General features: G+C 33.9%; 4 protein-coding genes across 6 annotated transcripts in view; 1 reads left to right on the top strand and 3 right to left on the bottom strand.

Annotated features, from left to right (window-relative positions):
- On the top strand, positions 1-1,878 carry LOC122711150 (cytosolic Fe-S cluster assembly factor NUBP2 homolog). Its single transcript, XM_043929637.1, has 5 exons — positions 1-158; positions 220-308; positions 462-683; positions 973-1,126; positions 1,192-1,878. Exons 1-5 carry the CDS (start codon positions 48-50, stop codon positions 1,396-1,398), a joined length of 783 nt encoding a protein of 260 aa, XP_043785572.1. The 5' UTR covers positions 1-47; the 3' UTR covers positions 1,399-1,878.
- Positions 1,879-1,933: 55 nt separating this feature from the next.
- On the bottom strand, positions 1,934-3,976 carry LOC122711168 (uridine 5'-monophosphate synthase). Of its 3 annotated transcripts, none has more exons than XM_043929660.1 (4): positions 3,917-3,976; positions 3,504-3,694; positions 2,905-3,388; positions 1,934-2,833 (listed from the first exon to the last, which is right to left on the bottom strand). In XM_043929660.1, the coding sequence occupies exons 1-4, from the start codon at positions 3,951-3,953 to the stop codon at positions 2,052-2,054; spliced, it is 1,494 nt and encodes a 497-aa protein (XP_043785595.1). In that variant the 5' UTR covers positions 3,954-3,976; the 3' UTR covers positions 1,934-2,051. The 3 variants fall into 3 exon arrangements, with proteins under 3 accessions (XP_043785595.1, XP_043785596.1, XP_043785597.1); XM_043929661.1 differs by lacking the exon at positions 3,917-3,976 and adding an exon at positions 3,779-3,892; XM_043929662.1 differs by lacking the exon at positions 3,917-3,976 and adding an exon at positions 3,768-3,783.
- Positions 3,977-4,198: 222 nt separating this feature from the next.
- On the bottom strand, positions 4,199-6,507 carry LOC122711136 (signal recognition particle subunit SRP68). The gene is made up of 3 exons (XM_043929610.1): positions 6,361-6,507; positions 5,715-6,052; positions 4,199-5,654 (listed from the first exon to the last, which is right to left on the bottom strand). Exons 1-3 carry the CDS (start codon positions 6,452-6,454, stop codon positions 4,356-4,358), a joined length of 1,731 nt encoding a protein of 576 aa, XP_043785545.1. The 5' UTR covers positions 6,455-6,507; the 3' UTR covers positions 4,199-4,355.
- Positions 6,508-11,939: 5,432 nt separating this feature from the next.
- LOC122711264 (extracellular serine/threonine protein CG31145) overlaps positions 11,940-23,382 on the bottom strand; it is a 59,218-nt gene continuing 47,775 nt past the window's right edge. The window contains exons 4-7 of the mRNA XM_043929846.1: positions 20,662-20,754; positions 20,161-20,465; positions 18,603-18,876; positions 11,940-14,858 (exon numbers count right to left, since the gene is read on the bottom strand). Coding sequence (XP_043785781.1) covers positions 14,657-14,858; positions 18,603-18,876; positions 20,161-20,465; positions 20,662-20,754 — 874 coding nt within the window. The 3' untranslated portion in view covers positions 11,940-14,656. The remainder of the gene's footprint in view (positions 14,859-18,602; positions 18,877-20,160; positions 20,466-20,661; positions 20,755-23,382) is intronic.

Below are 23,382 nucleotides of genomic sequence, written 5' to 3'. Positions count from 1 at the left end.
GTCGTGGAGGTTACATCGCCGGTGGTGTTTGCGCATTTCTTTTCGTAATGTTGGAAGGTGTCAAACATGTTTTGTTAGTGCTTTCTGGTAAAGGTGGTGTTGGAAAATCAACAATCAGCACACAATTGGCACTTGCACTTAAGGAATCAGGTTTTCGAGTAAGTTTCAAATTTCTTGATAGTTGTAGGTTATACTACTTATATATTAAAAATATTGTAGGTTGGTTTGTTAGACATCGATCTTTGTGGACCTAGTGTGCCTTATTTGTTAAATTTAGAAGGCAAAGATGTTCATCAATCTTCTGACGGGTATTAAAAATAATTACTATCCATTCTTATAAAAATTATTTTTATAAATATTTATAAAAAATTATTATATATTTTTTTTCATATATATATATATATATATTATTTATAAAATATAATTATTTAATTATATTATTGATATTTTATTGTATGTAGATGGGTGCCAGTGTTTGCAGATAAGGAACAAAAATTGGCTGTCATGTCTATAGGATTTTTATTAAAAAGTCAAAATGATAGTATTGTTTGGAGAGGTCCAAAAAAAACTGGAATGGTTAAACAATTTTTAACAGATGTTATTTGGCAAGATATTGATTATTTAATCATTGATACACCACCAGGAACCTCAGATGAACACATCACAGTAATGGAAAACTTAAAGTACGGTTAAAATTTATTTTGTTCTTATTTATTTTTATCGCATTAATTATAAAAGAAAAGTATATAAAACATTTTATGGATTTGTACTATTTATAATGTCATGTGCTTTTAGTCTCTACACATGACTATGATTAATAATCATGTGACATTCAAATGAGGTACATTTCTTGTTAGATAAGGATTAGTCATGAGATTGATAAGCTTACACAGTATATTTGAATGTGTATTAACAGAGAATATTTCAACATATAATGATAGATCAAAGTAAAATGATTAAATATTTTTTCAGAAATGTTAAATGTGATGGTGCACTTATAGTAACTACTCCACAAGCAGTTGCAGTGGATGATGTTTTACGAGAAATAACATTTTGTAGGAAAACTGGGATTCATATATTTGGTATTATTGAAAATATGAGTGGTTTTGTCTGTCCATCATGTTCAGTTAGTATAAACTATTTGTTTAAATTATAAAAACAAATTTTTTATTTACATAAAATTATTTATAGGAATGTACAAATATATTTTCCGCGGGTGGAGGAATAGCTCTTTCTAAAATGGTAAATGTTCCATTCTTAGCAAAAGTGCCTATAGATCCACAAGTGGGAAAACTAGCACATACTGGTCAAAGCATTCTAGTAACATTACCTGATAGTCAGGTAGCACAAGTGTTTCGAAAGCTAGTCGAGGAACTTACCCAGAGCAAGGAAGCATGAAAAATTTGATCTCATGTACACGGTGTTCTCAATGAAATACTGTACTTGTTCGTGATGATAATATTAGCCCTCTGCGAACTTTCGCATTTTTTAAATATTTTTTAGTAAGACTAAAAATAAGATAAATTAATTTGAAAAGAAAAACATTCAGGTTTTAGTGGAAAATATATTATCATGACATAATAATAAACATATGAGACATATGTAAAATATTTGTATACAAATAATATATAGGATCATAAGGGGATCGTTTAATTGCATTTTACATAAAAGAGGTAGAATATATGTGTACAAATACAACGATTTTTATATAATAGCATTTATGAGAAATATATAAAAGATTTTGCACATTGTAACAAATTAGTACATGTGTGTATATATAATTCTGTGTCAGTGTTAATAAAACATTTACATTTTACATTTTAAAGTTTTTGTACAAAAATGTGAATAGATTATTATAATATCATTGTATAATGTATATACATTAAAATCTATAAATCTATGCATTATTCTACTTACAAGTTTTTTTTAAAACTCAATGTCAATGTTCATTTATTTACGATTTTTAATTATTGTACACATGTTCAAAAATAAAAAGATATATATTTCCCCTATTCTGGTTTTTATCTATTTATAAAATAATGAAAAATTTACTAATTCGATATTCGTTTCAGGTAAGCTGTCCAAAGTTCTTTTTTGTATTGTAAAGTAGCAGCCAATTTATCTTGAGCTTCAGTAATACCTCTACCAACTACAGCTAAATCAGCTCCAGAATTTACAACAGATTCTGGTATATTGTACTGCTGCCCTAAATTATCAGAAGTTTTCGACAGTTTCACACCTGGTGTCAATTGAATAAGTCCCAAATTTGAGAAAATATTTGATTGACAAACAATTCCAGTCACCATATCCGAACTTTGTGCGATAGATACAGCGCTCTGCGCATATTCATTAACCGTCAAAGCTCCTTTGGAAGACATTTCCGCTAATATAAACAAACCACGAGGTTCATTTATATTTTTTAAACTATTTTTCAAGCCATCTATAATATTTGGACCTGCAACTGCGTGCACTGTAACAATATCTGCCCATTCAGATATTTTATAAATGCCTTTCTCATATTGTAAGGATACCGTATTTCCGATATCGGCAAATTTTCTATCTTCCATCAATAAAAACTCATGTTTTTTAGCTAAATCTTTCAAACGTTTGATAAAATCATAGCTAAAATCTTCTAATATATCTACATGTGTTTTAAATAACACAATATGTGGTCCTATTAAATCAGCTATTTCTATAATATCATTTGCTTTAGTCAAATCTGCTGCTAGACATATAGTGGATTGCTTTGTTTCCATCAAATTAAACAACTTGGAAGCAATTGCATTTTTGGTCTTTGTGCTACGAATATGAAATGGAGTTTTTAACCGTTTATCTGAAATTTTTTAAGATAAACAATTCAATTTATATAGTAAACAATCAATTTACTATTAAACATTTTCTTACCTTGAACAGAAATGATTGGTACTTGAAATTTTAATAAATAATCAGTTACATTTTTAACTATTTTTGGAGTAATCTTGTTAGCTTCTAACAAATATGCCATAAGTCTAGTAGTTGTATATAAACTCCTCATTCTAATTCCATGATGCTCTATATTTTTCTTACCATTTTGTTCTCTATCAATTACAACAAATGTGTCTGTTACTTTTAAACCTTCTTTTCTTAGAATAAATGCTGTTTCTAAAATACTGCTACCACTTGTGACTACATCTTCAATAATCACACAATGATCTCCTTGCTTAAAATTGCCTTCTATGATCTTTTTTGTACCATATGTTTTTGCTTCTTTTCGTTTTATTAACATAGGCACATTAGAGTCTGCAGAAATTAATGTTGCTAATGGTAAAGCTGTATAAGGAACACCACAAATTTGTGTTATATCTGGACATTCTTCTGCAAATGTCCATAATATTTTTGCCAAGCGAACCTATACATAATAATAATAAAATAAATGTAAATATTATAAATATATTACTTTATATTATTTTGAAATATATATATAAATGTCTGAAAATAATTGTAATCACTATAATAACATTTACCATTATTTTTGGATATGATATTAATACTCTTAGATCAAAATATATTGGAGTTTTAAGACCAACTTTAGTTACAAAATCACCAAATTTAAATGCATCTATTTCATAAAGTGCTATAGCTAGCTCTTTTAATTCAGCATCCATTGCATCTAAATTTTTCAACATGGTTTTAATTTTTAATACAAACACAAAATCTAGAAAAAAAAGATGAAATCGCTTATTTAAAAATTAAGGTTAGTTATTTTTTATCATTTAATTTTACAGAACTTTTATTATACTTTTTACTGTACTTTCTAGAAGATTTTTAATTTCATATAAAAATATAAATTCAAATAACAGACAAAATAATTATATTTAAAATAATTAACTGATATCAATCTTGTGATTATCAGATATTCATCTTACTTTATACTTACATGATACATACTGAAAGCAGAGAGCATGTAACAGCATAATAACACATAATATAGTATATAAATCAACAGGTATAGTATTGTATCAATTTTTTCAAGATTTAAATTAAATCCGCAAACTTAAGCGTTAATTTTTTTTTTTTTTTTTTTATAACAATGACAAATTCTATAAAAATTCCATTCAATTTAATACTATTCTAAGAATAATAATAGTATATAATAATTAAATAATAAAAATATTTTCTTATAAAAATATTGGGTTAAATGTTAATAAAAAGTCGAACATATATTAATAATATTCTTTTTATTTCTCGTTATTCAATATTGCTATTATAAGTGAAAACTTGATTCTCATCATGGCAAATGAATATCGTAAAAATACATTATCGTATTATGTTTGATAATATTTAAAATCGAATGTTTTTCGAATGTTTTCCTTGTTTTATTTATTTCCCCAACCCCAAAGGCCTTTAACAAATCCTGTAAGACCAGCTTGGCCACCTTTTTTAGCTTGATCGCCAAGTTTTTCGCTTAAATCAGGAAATTCAACCATATTGAAAGCTAAATCGAAAAAGAGTGGTTTGCAAGGAATAGGTTGCATAGATGGTGGCAATTTATAAACGTTAGGTTGTTTCGTAAGAAGCGCATTATCTTCTCTATATTCATATAAACGTTCAAATAGAGGTTTTTTCGTTTTTGTGTATTTATTAATACCAGATTCTTCTTCTTGTCCATCTTCTAAAACACTGTGCGCATGTGCTGCGTACTTGGCACCTTCTATAGAAATTTCTAATTTTTGGAGAGCTTCTTTTAATGATTCTGGAAGCACTTTATCATAATTTTCAAGCGCATCTTTTGCATGTTGTGCAGATCTTTGATATAAAGCCATGGCTTCTCGCCATCGATGAAGATTCGCTAACGATTGCGCCATGTAATAACATCTAAAAGCTCTGTAACCCTTTGTTTTAGCTTCTTGCTCGCGTATAAATTCTTCATCATCTTGCAGCTGTGAGATTTCAACAAGATTATGAAGTGCTGCTTCATATAATCGTACAATATCTTGTGGTTTCGTTTTTGCAGATTCTTCTGCTGCTTTGATCAATGCTAAATTTCTTTCCAATGTACGAGACAATCTGATATACTGCAAATACGTAATTAAATGTTGTGGAGAAGATAGTTTATCGTTATCTTTGTTCTTTAATTCATTCTTAAATAAATCTCGTACAATTGAGATTGCATCTTTACAATCTATTAAGTGTGCTTCCAGCAAATCAATTTTAGCTTGATTTGTTGCCGCTTTTTCTAACGTTTGATTTAATCTAGAATCAGCAATTAAAAGACCAGCTGCTCTTGGTGGTACTATACCACATGATTGACCACGCCAAGTCACTTCTTCAGCATTTGCTTGTTTTTCTCGAGTTTGAGCTATCAATGAATCTAAATTGGCTAATAATTCGCCACTTAGTTGACCTCTCATTTGCATTAAGTCATCTATGGCAGTGGTATCTCCTATATTATAGGCACAATATCTAAGGCTTGGAGCAAGCTCCTCAACACGAGCATTATACATTATTTGCTCAGATTCTGATAATGCAGAAGCTAGTTTTCCATATACTACCTGAGCCTTTTTCAAATTTTCCATTGCTTTTTTCCAAAGTTGTAGTTCAAAATGTAAAGATCCATGTATCCATGCAACATATGCTTGAGCTTCTAATTTTGTTCTTGCATCACAATTAACATTCTAAAATACATATTTGTATTAAAAAATTAATATTTGGCATCATGAAAGAATATAGCTTACCTCTATCAATTCTTGTAGTTGTAAAGAATATGTAGCAGCTTTTCTTAGTCTAGATATCAAATGAAACTTTTTCCTTGGTTCTGTGTTAGATTCTTGTCGTAATTGCATAGCATAACTCCAAGCACGTTCTGCCATTATTAAGGGAACTTGTAAAAATTTATCATCAGTAACCATTGCAGGTAATACATCTCTTCTTTTAAAATGACGTTTGTCTCCTTGTGGAACTTTTAAAACTTTTCTAAGACGTCTAAGTCTTCTTGAACAATAACCACGATATCGTTGATAATCACCATGTCTTAACCCATGTTGTTGTTGTGCTTCTTTTATAATTTTTAGAACTATTTAATTGTCAAGGATATTATTATTTTAGAAATATATTAGAAATATTACAATATAATTTACAAACATAGAAGAAAAATGAAGATTATTAATTAAATGAATTGAATCATGTTTCAAAATAAAAATATAAAATATGAAAAATAATTTTTATAATATTTTTTATATTTGTACATTTATTTAAATTATTTTTTTTTTATTGTGATCGTTAGAAAAAAATTTATATAATTATGAAAGAAAAAATATAGGTTAGAAAATAACATATGGCGTTGACAATTTTCATATGCTAAAATCTTTTTAAAAAGGATACTTTCCAACGAGTACGTCTTCTGTTCCGTCGACGTCGTATCATCGTTTATTTGATTTTCTCTCAATGATTCACTACTTTTTTCTTCCACAACCATCGTACTATAACCACGTATCCGATTTTCACTACGTTTTTTAACCACAAATTCAACTACAATCACAAAATATTTGTAGTTAGATGTACATTCACATCTCTTCAAATGAAGACGCGGTAATTTTAAATGCAAGTCAATAGCTATAAATAGTGAAAATAAATTGATAAAATTTTAAATTGTACTTATTTGGAACTATTAATATTGCTATTTTTCGTAATAAAAATTGGGTTCTGTTTTAAAAGAATTTTTAATTATTCGTTTTTTATTTTCGAAAATATTCGAAAATTTCGAAGTTTTTATTTTCAAGTTTGCATCTTGAAATTAGAAGTTCAGGTAAATTCCTCATATGAATTTTATAAAATTTTTCTCAATTAATTATTTAATTATCAAGAATTAATCAACTATTAGATTATTCATTTATATAATAATAAAATTATAAATAAAATTTAGTGAAAATAATAAAGAAAGCAATATTTCGAATCATATTTAGAATAAATATTTAGAAATAAATTCCATTTTAATCAAAAATTAGTGAAAAACATATTATCAATAACATCAATTAAATATTACATATTAATTGTTAATAAATAATTAATTGAAAAAAAATTCATTAAAATTGATATAGAAAATTTGTTTGAAACTATAATTTTAAAATGTGAATTTAATATTATTTTTAGTAAAAAAGAAGTAATTGCTACAAAATGAAAGTTCCTGATAAAATAGGTATGTATACTTTAAATTCTATAATTAAAATTAAGTAAAATGATGAAAAAATGTTTTTTCTGGAAACATGGAGATTAAAAAGGTAAGTATAAAGGTAAGTATTTTCATTAAAAATTTGCAATTTCTGGAAATATGGAGGTTAAAAAGGTAAGTATAAAGGTAAGTATTTTCATTAAAATTTGCATGTAATCAAAATATAATGCAACCAAGAAGTTTGAATTTAATTGTTGGAAATGACGTCAATTCTTAGAATTTTCGAAAATTTTTATATTTTCAGAGTTTCGAATTCAAAATTTTCGTATGTTTACTAACAAAGGTTTGTTTATTTACATTTTCAATGTTTATTTACATTTTTCGTTTGTTTATTTACATTTTCAATGTTTATTTACAAAAATTTTCAAAAATTTGTAGAAATTTCATATCGAAGTCTTGAAATTTTCGTTTGTTTGCAAACAATGGTCTGTTTATTTTGATTTTCAATGTTTATTTACATTTTTTTTGTTTATTTTGAGAAAATTCCTAGAAATGACGTCAAATTCCTGGAATTTCCGAACTTCTTGGAAATGACGTCAAATTCCTAGAATTTTCGAAAATTTTTATACTTTCAGAGTTTCGAATTCAAAATTTGCGTATGTTTACTAACAAAGGTTTGTTTATTTACATTTTCAATGTTTATTTACATTTTTCGTTTGTTTATTTACATTTTCAATGTTTATTTACAAAAATTTTCGAAAATTTGTAGAAATTTCATATCGAAGTCTTGAAATTTTCGTATGTTTACTAACAAAGGTTTGTTTATTTACATTTTCAATGTTTATTTACATTTTTTTTGTTTATTTTGAGAAAATTCCTAGAAATGACGTCAAATTCTTGGAATTTCCGAAATATAAGTTTTTGATCAAATTTTATATACTTACCTGTTCGATACTTACCTTTACTTACCTTTTGCTATTGTATTGCTATTTTATACGACATTAAATGTTTTTTCAACAGTTTTCTTAATTCTACAAATACTTACCGTTTAAATACTTACCATTTATAGCTTATCATATGTTTTTTAATACAGTACTGGATGTAAATCGGCATTCTCTGTAAAGAAATTAAACTATATAATTTAAAAAATTCGAAGATAATCGAAGATAATTAAATAATCTCTGTATTATAAAAAGTATATAAAAGATATATGTATGATATATACAAATTATAAGAACTTATATAAAAAATATAATCATATATAGTAATACAAAAATAACATACATCATATTAATTAGAAACAACCAAAAATGATTATTAATATATTTTATATACAATATACAATATACATTACCAAAAATCAAAAGCTTTTTATAGTTACCTCGCTTTATCTCGAGATAGAACCATCTCATCCGCAAGACCATTTTATCCAGAATTATCCTATACAAATAAAATCTTATGCATATATATATGTACAAAATATATATAACGTAATAATTATAACATAAAAAAGTTAAATGATTTAAATCTTGCAAAAATTTTTAATTAATAAATTGGAAGGCGGACGAATAAAGTTATTCGAATAAAGAAATCATCACCATCTTTGACAAACATATGAAGTTGTAAAGTAAATATAGACAAGGAAAATAAATAAAGTAAGAAAAGGATAGAGATAGGGTAAAAATTGTGGAATCAGCGCCATCTCCAGAGTGCCGCAAACGAAACTCGCGTAAAAAAGGAAAGAAAATAATGGAAGAAGGATAGAGATAAATTAAGAATTATATTTGTGCGCCATCTCTTGAATATTTCTGAAAAGATGTATTTTCTTTAATATTTAAGAGATGGCGCTAATTGTTAATTCTTGCTCTATCTTATCCTACTTTTGAAGAAGTATCTTTAAAACCTGAAAGATGGCGTTAATGGTTAATTCCTTTGTTATCTCTATCCTTCTCTTTCTATTTTCTATCCTTTTTATATGAGTTTCATTTGCGGCACTCTAGAGATGGCGCTGATTCCACAATTTTTATCCTATCTCTGTCCTTTTCTCACTATTTACCTTCTTTGTCTACATTTATTCCCTACACATTCCTATATATTTATACTCAAAAGAGATAGTTATAATAGTTGATTAATTTTTTTATCTTTGTTGTCCAATTTATTGATTAAAAATCTTAATAGAATCCATTCCAACCAATTTTTAGATACGATATATTATAGAATTAGAATAAATGAATGAAAATTAACGAATTATTTATTTTACACATTTTAAAGAAAGAAAAATAAATTTTTATTTTAAGTATCTATTATATAAAAAATTTTTGCTCATATTGATCTACGAAATTTAAGAAATATAAGAGACATTTTCCATTTATCATCTTTGATATCGAGAATTTTTAGCGCGTTACATAATTTTATCGCTGTAATCTCATTAAAAATAGAAAAGAATAGTGTGCATAGGCATTCTGTTCGCTATGACTTAACATGAGAATACGTCCATTTGAACGACAAAGCTGCTCGACGAGCGAAAAGAAACATCCTCTAGCTTCTGTGAATCCTTTCTGATTATGCAAACGACGCATTAGAATGCATTCCATCGGAATGTTCGACATTCCTGTGGAAACTACGCTCTTCAAACCTTGCGTTACATTGCATGCGACCGCTTATAATCTTCTAATATGAAAGAATCTTTCAAATATATAGTTTTCTAAAATGGTTATCGTTGCTCGAGTCGCGTGATCGTTCCTTTTCAAAAGAAAAAAAAAAAAAAAAAAACTGCTATGAGCTTCGAATCATATCACGGATCGAACGAAATGGTATTTAATATACAAAGATTTAAAGTCGTAAAAATTGATCGTAATATTGGATATTCGTTAAAAACTCGAAACATTTTTATAAATTAAATTCTCAAAAAGGAGACGTTGCAGTCGAAGAAAAAGAAGAAGAAGAAGAAGAAGAAGAATCGAAGAGAAACGTGGATAATGTTTATCAGAGCGCATTGGACCGTGAGTTTTTCGCCTCTCCCCATAAATCAACCCTTAATGTTCGTCCCTTTGTGATCTTCGACGACATTCTCAACTTTCTTCCTCCGGTGGAAGAAATGTTAGTCGAGCAACTTTCTGCTTTCTTCCTTTGTGAAATCACCCTATCCCTCTCCCTGCTACTTTGATATAGATTTTTATTTGACCAAAAAAGAAGAAAACTCACTCTTGAAGAAAACTAACAACCATTTCATTTTATATCCCGAACTGTCTTGCCTATATATGTAGATATAACCACTTTCAATGGTAATTTTCAACTTTTCAACTTCTTCTTTCGAAGGATGATTATCATTATTGATACGATCGAAATAATAATAAAATGTTTCGTTCAACTCTTTACTTTATATTTATTCGACGTTACTCGTATTATTCATTTCCTGGTTCTAAATCAATCCCACGAGAGTAAGAAAAGAAAATGTTCCTCTTCGTAAACATTCCATTCTTTGGAAATTTTTCCACTCGACACAGCTCTCCATCCGATTTGATCGATTGATCTGCCAACTCTCCACCTTTCCCGTATCCACGGGACCCATTAAATTATTCGCCATTTTTCGATAAACTATTCCACAAAGTTTAACCCAATATTCGAAGTTCCGGTCGGTAAATAAGTCCTGTTGACTCTCTCCCTCTCTTTCTCTCTCTCTCTCTCTCTTTGCGGGAAAGTTGAGCGGTAAAGTAAGTGAAAGTTTTAAGTGGATAAAGTCGGCCGATGATCAGGCGTCGAGCTCGACTCGACTTCTCGAGAAATTCGCATCAGATTTCGAAGAACACACGCTCTCGTGTCACAAGTGCAACGATCGCCGCTTCCTCTCGTTCGAATGTATAACGATCTCGATCCCCCTACGATTAAACGAAAACCCGTTTTCAGTTTATACCCCGGAGAATCGGGCCGCGCGAATTTCCACGCGATGTCGTCGAGTTGAAAACTTTTCGAGAGAATCGAGGAAATCCGAAGGATCACATCTATCTGTCTCTATCTCTCCCGTTAATCTTTCCGAAAATCTTCCGGGAAACGTTTCATTTCCAGCGAGGATAGATAATCTTGGAAATATCTCGAATGACGGACAAAAAAAGGTTTGCCCTTGGATTTCGATTATTTGCGATCGACTCGAGACGAGGTTTCGTGATAATTTCTCGACTGTCTCGAGCTGTACTGCAAACTGGATAAGCAACAAGCATCGCGGAATCGTGGAAATTCCTGCTCGGTCTCGAAATTCGTCTAGATGGGAAATTGCGAGCTGTCAGGAAACAGACTGGTGGTTCTGGCCAGGACGTTTAACGTCATAGGCAAAGCCGAGATTGCGTAATTAACAGGATATATCCTTGCCAATCCACCCCCTCTACCTAGATCGGTGGCAAGGGGTTCCGCGTCTTGCAAAGGGGGATTGAGATCGTGTTACGCCCCTGTCGGTTACAGGATGCCGGTTGCCAAAGCTGCTTAAGACGACTACCAAGATTGATTGGAATCCAGGCTTGCACGCGAACCACTCTCCTTTGCCCGCTTAGTCGATTGTTTTTCAATTGTAATCCCTTTGATGCCTAACACAGCCGATGCAGTTTCCTCCGAAATCTAAGATTTCGAAACGGTCCAATTAATTATTTACGGGCCGATCTCGAAAAGATTGGAAATGTACCATTTCTTTTCGCAGTTCAAATTCTTCGAATTTTCACACAGGAGAGAGAGAGAGAGAGAGAGAGAGAGAGAGAGAGAGAGANGAGAGAGAGAGAGAGAGAGAACGAAACTATTTGCACGCGTTAAATCCCTCCCTCCTTAATTTAATCCTTCCTCGAATTTTCGCACACAACTTTCCTCCCTTCGACCAACAATTTCAAACGACTTCGTTTGCACATCCCTGAGATTCTCAATGGGGGAGAGTTTTAAAGTTTTCGACACGATTATCTAATAATTCTTCGGCGTAAATGGCGGGTTGATTAAGCGCGGGGATACCCGCGGTGAAGAATGGAAAGTTTTCGAATGGATGGCGAACAGTTGGCGAGCTTTTATCGATCTTAAGTGAAAATTCGTGGTTTACCTTGGGCCGCGTGATAACTTTCGCCCAAGTTGAGGGGGAATAAGGGTAGCGGCGTCGTGGATAAATCGACGATTCACTCGAGGAGGAACGTATCAACAATTTGGCGAAAAAATAAATAAATTAATAGATACATCTTCCAAAGGTATCGAAGAAAAAATTGATGGTCTTGGAAATCGATTTAAGATTCAAAATTTCTTTTCGATTGAAGTTGATTGAAAATAGATAATATTTTTGAACGAAGTCGATATTCATTCGTGTAATATATCGATGGAGAATCACATTGTTTCAGGATTTTCAACTTTTTTTAATCGCACTCTCGAAAGAAAAAAAATTGCATCAACGAGTTTTCTAAAATTAAACGTTATGAATTTTCTACTTTTTTATTTCTCCGATTTTCTTTTTTTTTCTTTTCTTTTTCATCCCGAGCGTTTCGTCTCGTTTCGTTTCTCGTGAAATAAAATTAGAACGAGAGTCGACGTTGGTGAGGAAGTTTTGTAAAAGAGGAATAAAATTCGATAGAGGATCGAAACGGAGAAGGGAAAAAAAAAAAAGAAAAAGAAAAAAAAAGGAAGGATGGTTAATAATGAAACTCGCCATTGGATAGCCTGGAAATTCTTAAATTATTATGGCGCGCGATGCAATTAAAAGATCCGCTGAATCTTTTAGAATCTTTTTTAAATGAAACTTCGCGAAAAAATTGATTTTTTTTTTAATCGATATTGCGCCTTCTCTCCATTTTCAGTGCCTCTTGAATATTGGCAAATATACCGTGATTCGAGGCTCGATTCGATTCGATAGCTTAATTGGCTAATGGAAAATTATCGAGTTAAAATCGAGGAAAAAATGTTATTTGTAATTTTTCAAACATTCGCGATATTCGTACGATTTTATCATCGCAAGATAGGTGGAAAGAAGGTACTCGATTTTATGTTCTCTCGCTTAGAATTCTGTACTTCTTGAATAGTTAGGAAGATGACGGAAGGAAAAGTGGAGAGAGAGAGAGAGAGAGAGAGTTTGATCGGCAAGTTCAACACGATATTTTAAGGTCTTGCACCAAGAAGTTGGGGGCAAAACTTTGGGGCAAAAATTACAATATTAAATTGCGCGAAATTAATTCTGGAAAACTTTTTATATCTACCTCTTTACTTTGTCCGAAGTTAAGAAAGGGAAAGAAAATTTGATAAGCAGAATTACCAAACTTGGGCCGAGAAATGAAGAATCGAGTCGATCGAGTATTCTAACGATGTTAGATTTTTTCTTTCTAAAAAAAAAAAAAAGAAAAAAAAAATCGAAACTTCGTCTAATTATTTTATCAAAATAATCCTGTGTCCCTGTGAAGAATGTAGGGATAACAAGGAATGGATAGAAGTTCCGGTAAAAAAAGAAAAAATACATCGATAGATAGATTGTTCAACAGAGTTTCTTTTCTTTTGCCTCCTTGCCTCCTCCCCCTCCCCTCTCAAAAAAAAAAAGAAGAAGAAAAAAAGTAGCACTTACGAGTTACATGTGCATTTCGAAAACATTCACGCGTACGAAAAAGCACACATTAAAAAAGACACGCACACGCATAGCCTTTTTCGCATGGATTTACATTCCATCTCTCGCACGCGTATTTACGTATAATAATTCCACGTGTGGAAACTGGATTCTTCCGGTAAAAAAAAAAAAAAAAAAAAAATCTGACGCTAGATCGTCGATAACGCGACAAGTGCATTGTGTTATCTCGAGGAACTATGAGGCTCAGAAAATCGTTCGTCTCCTTTAAAGAGACGATAAACGTGCGGGCCGATAGATATTTCGACGAGGTTTCATCGGGTTGATGAACTCTGGAATATACTCGAAAAATACTCGATCAGATAACATTACACTCGTTATTTTCAACGATGAAACGCAGTTATCGTAAATATCCAGCCTTGAAAAGCGACTTTATCGATTTTATATCTTTTATATATATATATATACATGGAAAGCAGGCATTTCCAAATGATTTTGATCTTAAAATTCTTCTCTTAATTACGATACATACACTATGTACAATCTCTTTGTACAAGATTTTCTTTACGATAAAAACAAAAAAGAAAAAAAAAAAAGAGAGAAAGAATAAAATATTGACTCGATATATATATATAATATATAAACAACGATTAACAATATTCGAAGAAAAGAAATCTTAAAAAGAAAGTATCGTCGATAAAATATATATATCTCTTATCTTTGTCCCTGTTATCCTTCGCTCGCTATAATATTTTATACACGCATATTTTTACACGTTCTTTTTTCTTTTTTTTTACAATAAATCTACACCCGTCATCATCAGTTAAAAATCTCACTTCTTCTTCTCTTCGTTTTCTTATAAATAAATATATATATATATATATATATTTATTCATCAACGAATCAGAATCTCTTAATTCACACTAGGAAATCGAAAGAAACGGCTAGGATCCGGTATCCTCCGTTTTCTCGTGGACGACTTGACTCGAATCCTCTCGATTCACACAGTCTCTGATCGCTTGAAGAATCACGCGCACCCTCCTGTCGAGGGCCGCCAGATGGGGTTCCCACAGAACGGGGGCCACCGGGTCCTTGGCCATGCTTTTTCGCAATGCCTCGCTCAGAGGGACTGGTCCGTTGTGAAATCTAGAAAAGAGAAAGAAAAAGAGAAAGAAAAGAAAAGAGAAACAATATGTTTCGGATATAAAAATATTTCCTCTCCTTTCTCCGTTTTTTAATATCAATATAATAATTCGTCGTGGATAAATTGTTAAAACGGGCGAGAGACGAGGGTAAATTTGAAAACCCTTATGGGACGTCTCCCGACTCTCCAACTTGTCGAAACTCGGAAATAAGCTTAAAATAAAATCCTAAGAAACAGAGAGAATCCCGTGAAACAGAGAGAGAGAGAGAGAGAGAGAGAGAGAGAGAGAGAGAGAGAGAGAGAGAGAGGAGGGGAAGGGACGGAATATCGAAAAGAATTTTCGCCCGAAATTCCGAAATTCCGTTTGAAAATTCAAACACTCTTCCCCACCCAATTCTATCCGGCGAAAATTTGCGGTCGGATCCTCCTCGCCTCTTTCAATATTCACCGAATCAAAGTAATTCGATCGTTTTTAATAAACATGCAAATCGACAGGACGCAGAAGTCGTCGGAACTCGAAAGATTAAAAACGTGATCCTCTTTCTCTGTCTACGGCCATCCTCCCTCCCTCCCACCCGGACGCATTGATCACCGAGGCAGAGAGCGCGAGAGGACGAGAAGACAGAAATTTTTCAATAAAAATGCAAATGCTCGTAATTAGAAGTTTGACTCGAGAGGTAAGACACGTATCTTAGTATCTATCATCTTGACGGAGCTCGTCACACTCGTCCTCTTTTTTTCTTACCTCTCCTGGAGGAAAAATTATAATATTTTCTCTCTCTCTCTCTCTCTTCTTCCTTCAAGTTCGAAATTTTCCACATTGGTCGAACGAATCCTTCGAGATTTCGAGACTCGTGGCTCGATAATATAGGATCCGGGTCTTTCTTGCGGAACAGGCAATGAATAAAGTATCGACTTGAGCAGACAGGTCGCGGATAGTATTTATAGCGTGTACAGGGTGATCCATTTGACTTTCGTGCCTTTGAAACAGAGATATTTGAAAAGGATCTCAAATTTGGATTTGGTGATGTATCTTTACGATATTTTATCACTATTGCGTTATTATAACAGTTAATGTTTTTAATTTTGATAATTTAGATTGGAATATATATATATATATATCTTTCGATGGATGATTTTGATAAAAGAAAAAAGAAAAAAAAAAAGAAATTTAGAAAATATTTTGAAGAAGAAAATTATGCTTATTGACAAAAATTAAGAGAACTAATCGTTTACGAATTTATTATAATTTTGTATATTTCATTTATTTTCCATCAGTCCACGTATCGATAAATTCTTTTTTCTGGTGCTTGCATAAAGATCGAGCGGTGATAAAAGAATATAGAAAGGAAATTTGCCGACAATTTGTTTCTTAACTTTCAGATAAATGTGGATAAAGAAAACATTTGAACGTTATATCGATTGATATATATATATATATATATAGTGGCTTCTTAACGGAGCCACCCAGTATACGCAGACTTGTGTGTATATTTAAGGACACATTCTCGAAGAAGCACGCGGATAAAAGTATTTTTCTGGCTGGCTACTTCTCGATGTCGCAGGGGAACGTAGAAAAGCACGTTGCTCTCTGTCGAGAGGAGGATAAAGACTTGATCGAACAGCTTTTATACCATTTGAACGATTATGGTTTTCCAGGATATCGATGATCCTCGACGATCTATACGATTTTTTTTAATATTTATCTAATATCGAAATATCATCTTTCGAATTTTAATTTGATTTTTCTCTCTCTCTGTTCGTCGAGGCATCAGATTAAATTGTAAATTTAACGATCGAATAATCACGTTTAATAAAAAAAAAAAAAAAAAAAAGAAAAAATGGCCTTATATGGGCGTTTCCATACGAAGATTGGATCAGCTGAACGAGAATTGAATGAAAACGAAGTCATAATGAAAGAGAAGTAACCATGACTGACACGATGAAGTAGCTGCAATGAAGTATCCACAGGATGCAATTATCCTATAATATTAGGTTTAATGGACAACGTGTGGGCTTCTTCAATGCGCCTTCCAACCGTCCAACACGATTTCATTCAAGATACTTTGAGACAGCCACGATAATAAGCCTTCCGATTAATTTGAAATTAGATACACGTTTATTTCTCCGCCAATCTTTCTCATCTAAATTCTGCGCAATTATAAAATTTTCCAAGGAACCGAAACATTTATACTATTACGATAAATTATTACGTTATTGCTGAAATATTTTTTCAAATTCTACAAATTGGATATAATTTTGGATACATTATAAGAATCAATTTCGAATTTGTTATTTTTTTTAAAGGGGTATTTCTACGTCTACAATTTTATCTTAAAAATCTTTCTAATCACAAATTGAACGGTTCGGATATAATTTTAGATACATTATAAGAATCAATTTCAAATTTCAAGTATATTATTTTTCTTAAAAATATTTCTACAATTTTATTGCTGAGAAAAATATTTTAAATCACAAATTGAACGAATTGGATATAATTGTAGACTGATATCACGGGAATCAATTTCAATTCCTTCGCGTAGAAACGCTTAGAAAGATGATAAATCGCAACAAAACGATTACTTTCTCGGAGAAGCATCTCTTTCTACGTCAAACAAGAAGAATAAAATTTCGAAATGGGAAGAATTTTGAGCAACGTTTCGAAGAATTTCACGCGAGTAAGGATGAATTTCAATCGAATCGCGAATATATATATATACAAAGAAAGATAAATCGAATGAGAAAAATGCAAAGGGATCCAGAGGGGAGAATTGAGAGAATCCTGAGATTACTCCTCCGCCACGGTGGAATTCAATCTACGAAACGTTCAAGTTTTATCGAGAACAGGTGTCGTGGAGAGGTGGACGGACGGAAAGGAAGGAAGGACGAAGCCGGTTTTTTTACTCGACTTAGCTCGCCCGTAACGACAACTTAAGCAACGTGTCGAACAAAATCGATAATCGTCCCATCGTGGTATCGCGTCGGTCACCGTGCACGCGTGATGCACGTGTGTACATGTGTGTACATGTGTGCGATTGTGTCGAAACGCGTGTCGGCGAAATCCGCTCTCGGCCCGAATTTATCGCGGCCGTAAAAAGCCCGTCGTCCTCGTCGTGAATCCGCATCAAAGCGGAGATTCACGAGCGATGCCGGCGACGGCCAATTCTGGTAAAACGTTTCACTCCGAAATCCGCCTTATCCAGCCCCGGGGGCCACGGCTCGTAAACTTTTCCCATCGTTTCCCTTTTTTCGAAATCCGGCGAGAGGCCCTCCCTCCCTCCCCCCCGCTCTGAATTGTAAATTCGACCCGGATCGATCCTGTTCGCGACAGGACCGTGCCTCGATACCATCGCCATGACAGATCTTCTCTCTCGCTCTCTCTCTCTCTCTCTCTCTATCTCTCTATCTCTATCTCTGCGATAGATGGTTGGAAATTAATAGGAGGTCGGATGGGGGGCTTGGCTTGACTTACGAGTGGACGAGATAGATATCGAAATAGATCGATGGATTTTTCGAGGAAGATGCAAGGTTTAGTTGCGAGCAAGGGTGAAGAACGGTATCATCAAGGTGGAAATTTTTAACAAGAGGGAAGGGGAATCGAATGGAATGGACGTGGATGGATCTTTTGAGAGTATTAATGATAAATTTTTATCGAATTTCTTTTAACGAAGGAGAGGAAGGAGAGGAGAAATTGGAAGAAATGGAGATTAGGGGGAATGATTTCGAAGGAATTGGAGAGAACTTACTTTAGAAGGGTGCTTAGAGTTGTTTGCCTGATCATGCAACACTGTAAGATGGGGGCCAGGATGGAGATCTCGTCGTGGAAGGGTCTGCCAAATCCTCTTCCGTGATCCAAGTGCAGGGGAAACGTGTTGTTGCCGAAAATCTTGAACGTCTCGTAATGGTGTCTATCCATGTTCCCCATGAGGAAGTCTAAGACAGCCATGTCCATTAGATCCAGCAATCTTCTACCCTCGTGATAGGGCGGGATCTCTTTCACGAGGGAACAGTAATCCGAATCTGAAAAAATATATATTCCCGGATAGAAGATTGAGAAACATTTCATTACCGCCATTTTAATGAAAGATATCGTATCACGTACGAGTTTAAAATAGATTTCTACTTATTTTTTTTCTACGTGAAATTTTAACGTCCGATGGGGAGGGATATACATTCGTATATTAACCAGTTTATGACGTGAATTATGAAAAGCTACGCAAGCTTCTAAAATTTTCAAAACGTCTGCCTATCAAATATTCACCGAGCCGCTCGAAAATTTACTTTTATCGCCAACAATTTGTTCAAACTTCTACGCGTTTCGATTTTCAGCTTTTTAAATCTTGCTTTATATTTAAAACGGAAAAAAAAAAATCTTTACCAATATTAATATTACCCAGAATATCCATCTTCTGAACAATACGCGTGAAAAATTAACTTTAAAACGTCTCATTAAAAATCAAGAAAACTTCGAATTATCGTAGCCTTCGAATCACGAGCAATTAATTCGGCAGAATCGGGAGCGGAGAAACCGGTTTTCGTTTCGATACGTCGTTTGCTTTCCTGAAATATCTTTCGTGAAACCATCGACTATAATCTTTAATAATTCGATATCCCTGTCTCTCTCGCTCCCGCTCAACTGACCTACCCCAAATCGTCTACCTGAGCAGCGGTCACTGGCTGATTTAACGCTTTTTGCCACTACTACCACCAGACGTGCGTAAACAATTTCTAGAGTGAGAGGGAGGGAGGGAGGGAAAGTAGGTCACGGCGTTTCCCTAGAACTTGAATCCACCATTCATCTTACACGCTATCGGCTCTTATATCTCGGCAACCATTCAACGTATCGACATCAAACAAAGTGCATTATGGAGAGTACGTTCCCGGCTACGTATCGAGCTATACCCAATGGAAAATTGGATGGATGTATTTTGCAATAGTGGTTAAGAAGAACGGATCGGTCTACTAGAACGGTCACGTTTTCGAACGATTAATAGAGAAATCGTTTAGAGATTTTCTCTTTTCTTTTTTTTTTTTTAATAAAAGTTTAATAAATCAAGCTTTTTTATTTAAAAAAAAAATATTTTGAAAATATCAGAGTCCTTTCGTCATATTTTGTTCATCGACATTTCTATTTCATCTTCCTTTTTTTCTTTTTTTTGGTTTCATTTAACACGAAATTTCACGAAACGAATTAACCGTATAGAAAGAATTCCTATTTTTAAGGAGAGAGAATTGGCCGCGCGATAAATAATAATCGAAGGAAAAATGTAACGATAAATGGCGGGGGGGGGGGGGAAATCTCACCATGCTCCCACTGGGCCTTCTTCCTCTTGTGATAACTCCTCCGCCAGGGGTGTCTCCATGCCTTCCTCGCGACGAAAGATTTATCCGGCAAGAAAGCGGCGAAACTGCCTTCAAGGGTGTCCGGATTTCCGCAAATCGCGTGCGCCGTATCGCAGTAATAACTGCACTTGCCGTGGAAGCAGATATTACCGGCGGGGCTGACGAAGAACGTCTTCAGCAGTTCGCCGTCGGCGATCTGATAAATCTCTGTCGTTAGGTTCAACGTTCTCCCTGTAACCGGCATCGCCCTCCTGAATCCAAGCAGCCTGCAACGGGGCAAACTTTTATCATTTTCCATTTTCAAGGGGCAGGAGAACAAACTCGTCCCCCCTTTCGCGTCTCGATTTGTTTTCTTTCCCATTTTTTTTTTTATCGATGTTATATAAAAATGATATAATGTAATATCGACAGATATAAAAATCGATATAATATAAAAATAATATCGATAGATCCTAGAATTACCTGTCCAGATGAAAAGCGGCGATCTCGGCCGTGTGCCTCTCGAAATCGGTGAAGTAGAAGTGATTGGGCAGAGTTTGTTGTTCCCTTGGAAACCTGTACGGCATAAACAGACAGTAATAATGAGTCGTGGAACGTTTTTGGAACCAGGATAAACAAAGGAGAATCTGCATTTTTGCGTTATACACGAATAATACACTCGTGTTTTTCCACGGGATGTTGGATCCCGTGCAAAAATTTCTTGCTTTTCCCGGGGAAATATTTTTGCCCCCCTTTTCAAGGGCGAGAAGATCCGCGAACGAGAATAAACGAGAGGCGGTATATATCCAAAACGCGAAAACACGGGAGAGAAAGTAATTTCCATTTTCGCGACAATGTTGAATCGTTCGGGAAGAAATCTTCGCCCCCTTCCCCCCTGTAATTGCGCCACGACATCTTAATTTATCACGTTCGTTCGTTCCCACTTTCTCGAAGGAATAACTTCTTACTTGTAGCAGCAATCAACGATGGAATTAAATTGAAAGAAAGAAAGAAAGAAAGAAAGAGGAATTTTTCTATTCTCAATTTCGTGTTTGTTATTTCGAGAGAAAAATATTTGTCTCGTTTCAAGGCCGTGGCACGTGCAACTTCACGACAGTTTCGAATTTCAGTCGGAATTCAGGAGGAGACGATTTCTTCGAGAAAGCATAACCCCCATACCGAGAGAATAGGCAAGGAAGGGGGGAGGGGGAGAGGGAGGAGAGAAGAGAAACGGTTCCTCTTCTTTTTCCACGTCTTCCATCGCGAGAGTCGACGGCGATAAATAAAAAAAAACCATCCCCGGGGAATCCTTCTCCGCTACGTGTGCACCTTTCCTCGCGAAAATATGGCGAAGGAACGAGAACAGAGGAGGCAGAATTCCGTCGATGTAGTGTGACGTTGAACGAGTGGATACCGAGTGCTAGCGAGCCTCGAATATGTAAATAATCGAGAGAGTTTGTATATAAATATGGCGGGTGAAACGGGTCTCTGTTGTCTGTTGATCTGTGAGACGAATCGAAATAAGCCGAATTTTTGTATAAAAGTCAATCTTCGATCTCGACGCCTGGTCGTAGTCAATTCGAACTTTTTACCTCAAACTTCGAATTAAAATCCGTTGGGAATCACCGAAATATCCTCCTCCCATTAACCCAGTCTGCGAACTCGGTATTACGTTTTATCAACGTCCGAACGAAAATAATTCTCTTAATCGAAAAAATGATTTTGCACTTTGTAATTATGAACTGAAGTGAACATTATCGACTTATATTTAATATAATTGGGAGGGCAGGTCACTGAAATCTCGTTGTCAAAGATTAACGACAACGATATTTCACAGAATGAAATTTCTCTCATTTAGATTTCGAGACGAAATAATAGAAAGGGAAAATTTTAAAATATTTATCAACGATGATCTTTGCCGATGCACAAGATTTCTTCTAAATTCTCTCCAAGCGAAATTCAATCGAAGGGTGGAAATATTCGTCAAACTTCGGTCTTGAAATTGGGGAAATCTATATTGCAGAGCAAACAGGAATGTCTTGATCCTTCATCAGGGAACATGGTGAATTCTTGATACTCTCTTTATCATTTTCCACGAAATATGAGGAGTGCTTTTGCTACGCCTCGTTCCAAAAGATAGAAACGAACGTTTAATTCGTCATCGTACCACGATTTTCTTCCAAAGTCTCGAACGCTTTGAGAAAAAAAGAATGCTCAATTTTCTACTTAAGAAGTTATCAACCACAGAGAGCTGGAGAACTTTCCAAAGTATCGATTTTTCGATTCTCCTTTCTTGCAATACAATTTCTTTCGAATTTCCATCTCCAAAACTTCCTTCGTCGATTAATTAAAAAACAAATAAAAAAAAAAAAAAAAGGGAACGTTCAATTTCACGAAACATCACAGAGAGATCGGAGACGTTGGTTAAAAATTGAAGACGTCCGAGGTGGAAAGGGATCGTCTCTTCTTATCTCGAAGAAAAACGATTTTGAGAAAGGAGGAGAGGAGGGACCGTGAAAAAAACGCGGCGCTTCGAGGAACTTTTCCAAGCAGTCTTGGCTAATTAATACGACGGTCGCGCGGTAATTAGCGCGTAATTTGCATCCGATTAAAAGTTAACTGGCCGTCGCGGGGACCTCTGCCAAGCCAACCCTTCCCGCCTGACCTTCCGACACCGCGCCATAATTCTGTTTACCCAAACAGAAGCAGCCCCTTCTCCTCCTCAGCTCGAGAATTTTTTCCACATTGTCTGGCTCCGCGACAGGGGAAAGATAACCGGATATTTGGTGGAAATAATTGCCTGGAATAAGACCCCCGTCTCGCTGCTATTTTATATTCAAATGAACCGCTTTGGACGCGATTTATTTCCGCGCGCAAATATTAATTGCATCGGCGAGGATCTCGAGAGAGAAAGAGAGAGAAAGAGAGAGGGGGAGGGAGAGATTTATAGGTCAGATTAGAAGAATTGCTTTACTTTCCGCCCGTCTCGAGAAAATCTGGGACATACTCGTTTTTTTTTTCTTTTTTTTTTTTTTTTTTTGTCAAGATAAATTGAATCGAATTAATAGATTTCGAGAAGTGATAAACGATGAAATAATCGAGGGACACGCGAGAAATGGGGTTCGGATCCATATTTTTCTACTTTTAAGATAATTTATTGGCGGTAATTTTCTGGTTTCGCTTATTTTTTTTTTTTTTTTTTTT

Source organism: Apis laboriosa, unplaced genomic scaffold (genome assembly GCF_014066325.1).
Source record: "Apis laboriosa isolate Shangri-la unplaced genomic scaffold, ASM1406632v1 scaffold16_cov148, whole genome shotgun sequence".
In the NCBI taxonomy this organism is placed as follows: Eukaryota; Metazoa; Arthropoda; class Insecta; order Hymenoptera; family Apidae; genus Apis; species Apis laboriosa.
The sequence above is the reverse complement of the archived record's forward strand: the minus strand, read 5'-3'. Positions and strand labels throughout refer to the sequence as shown.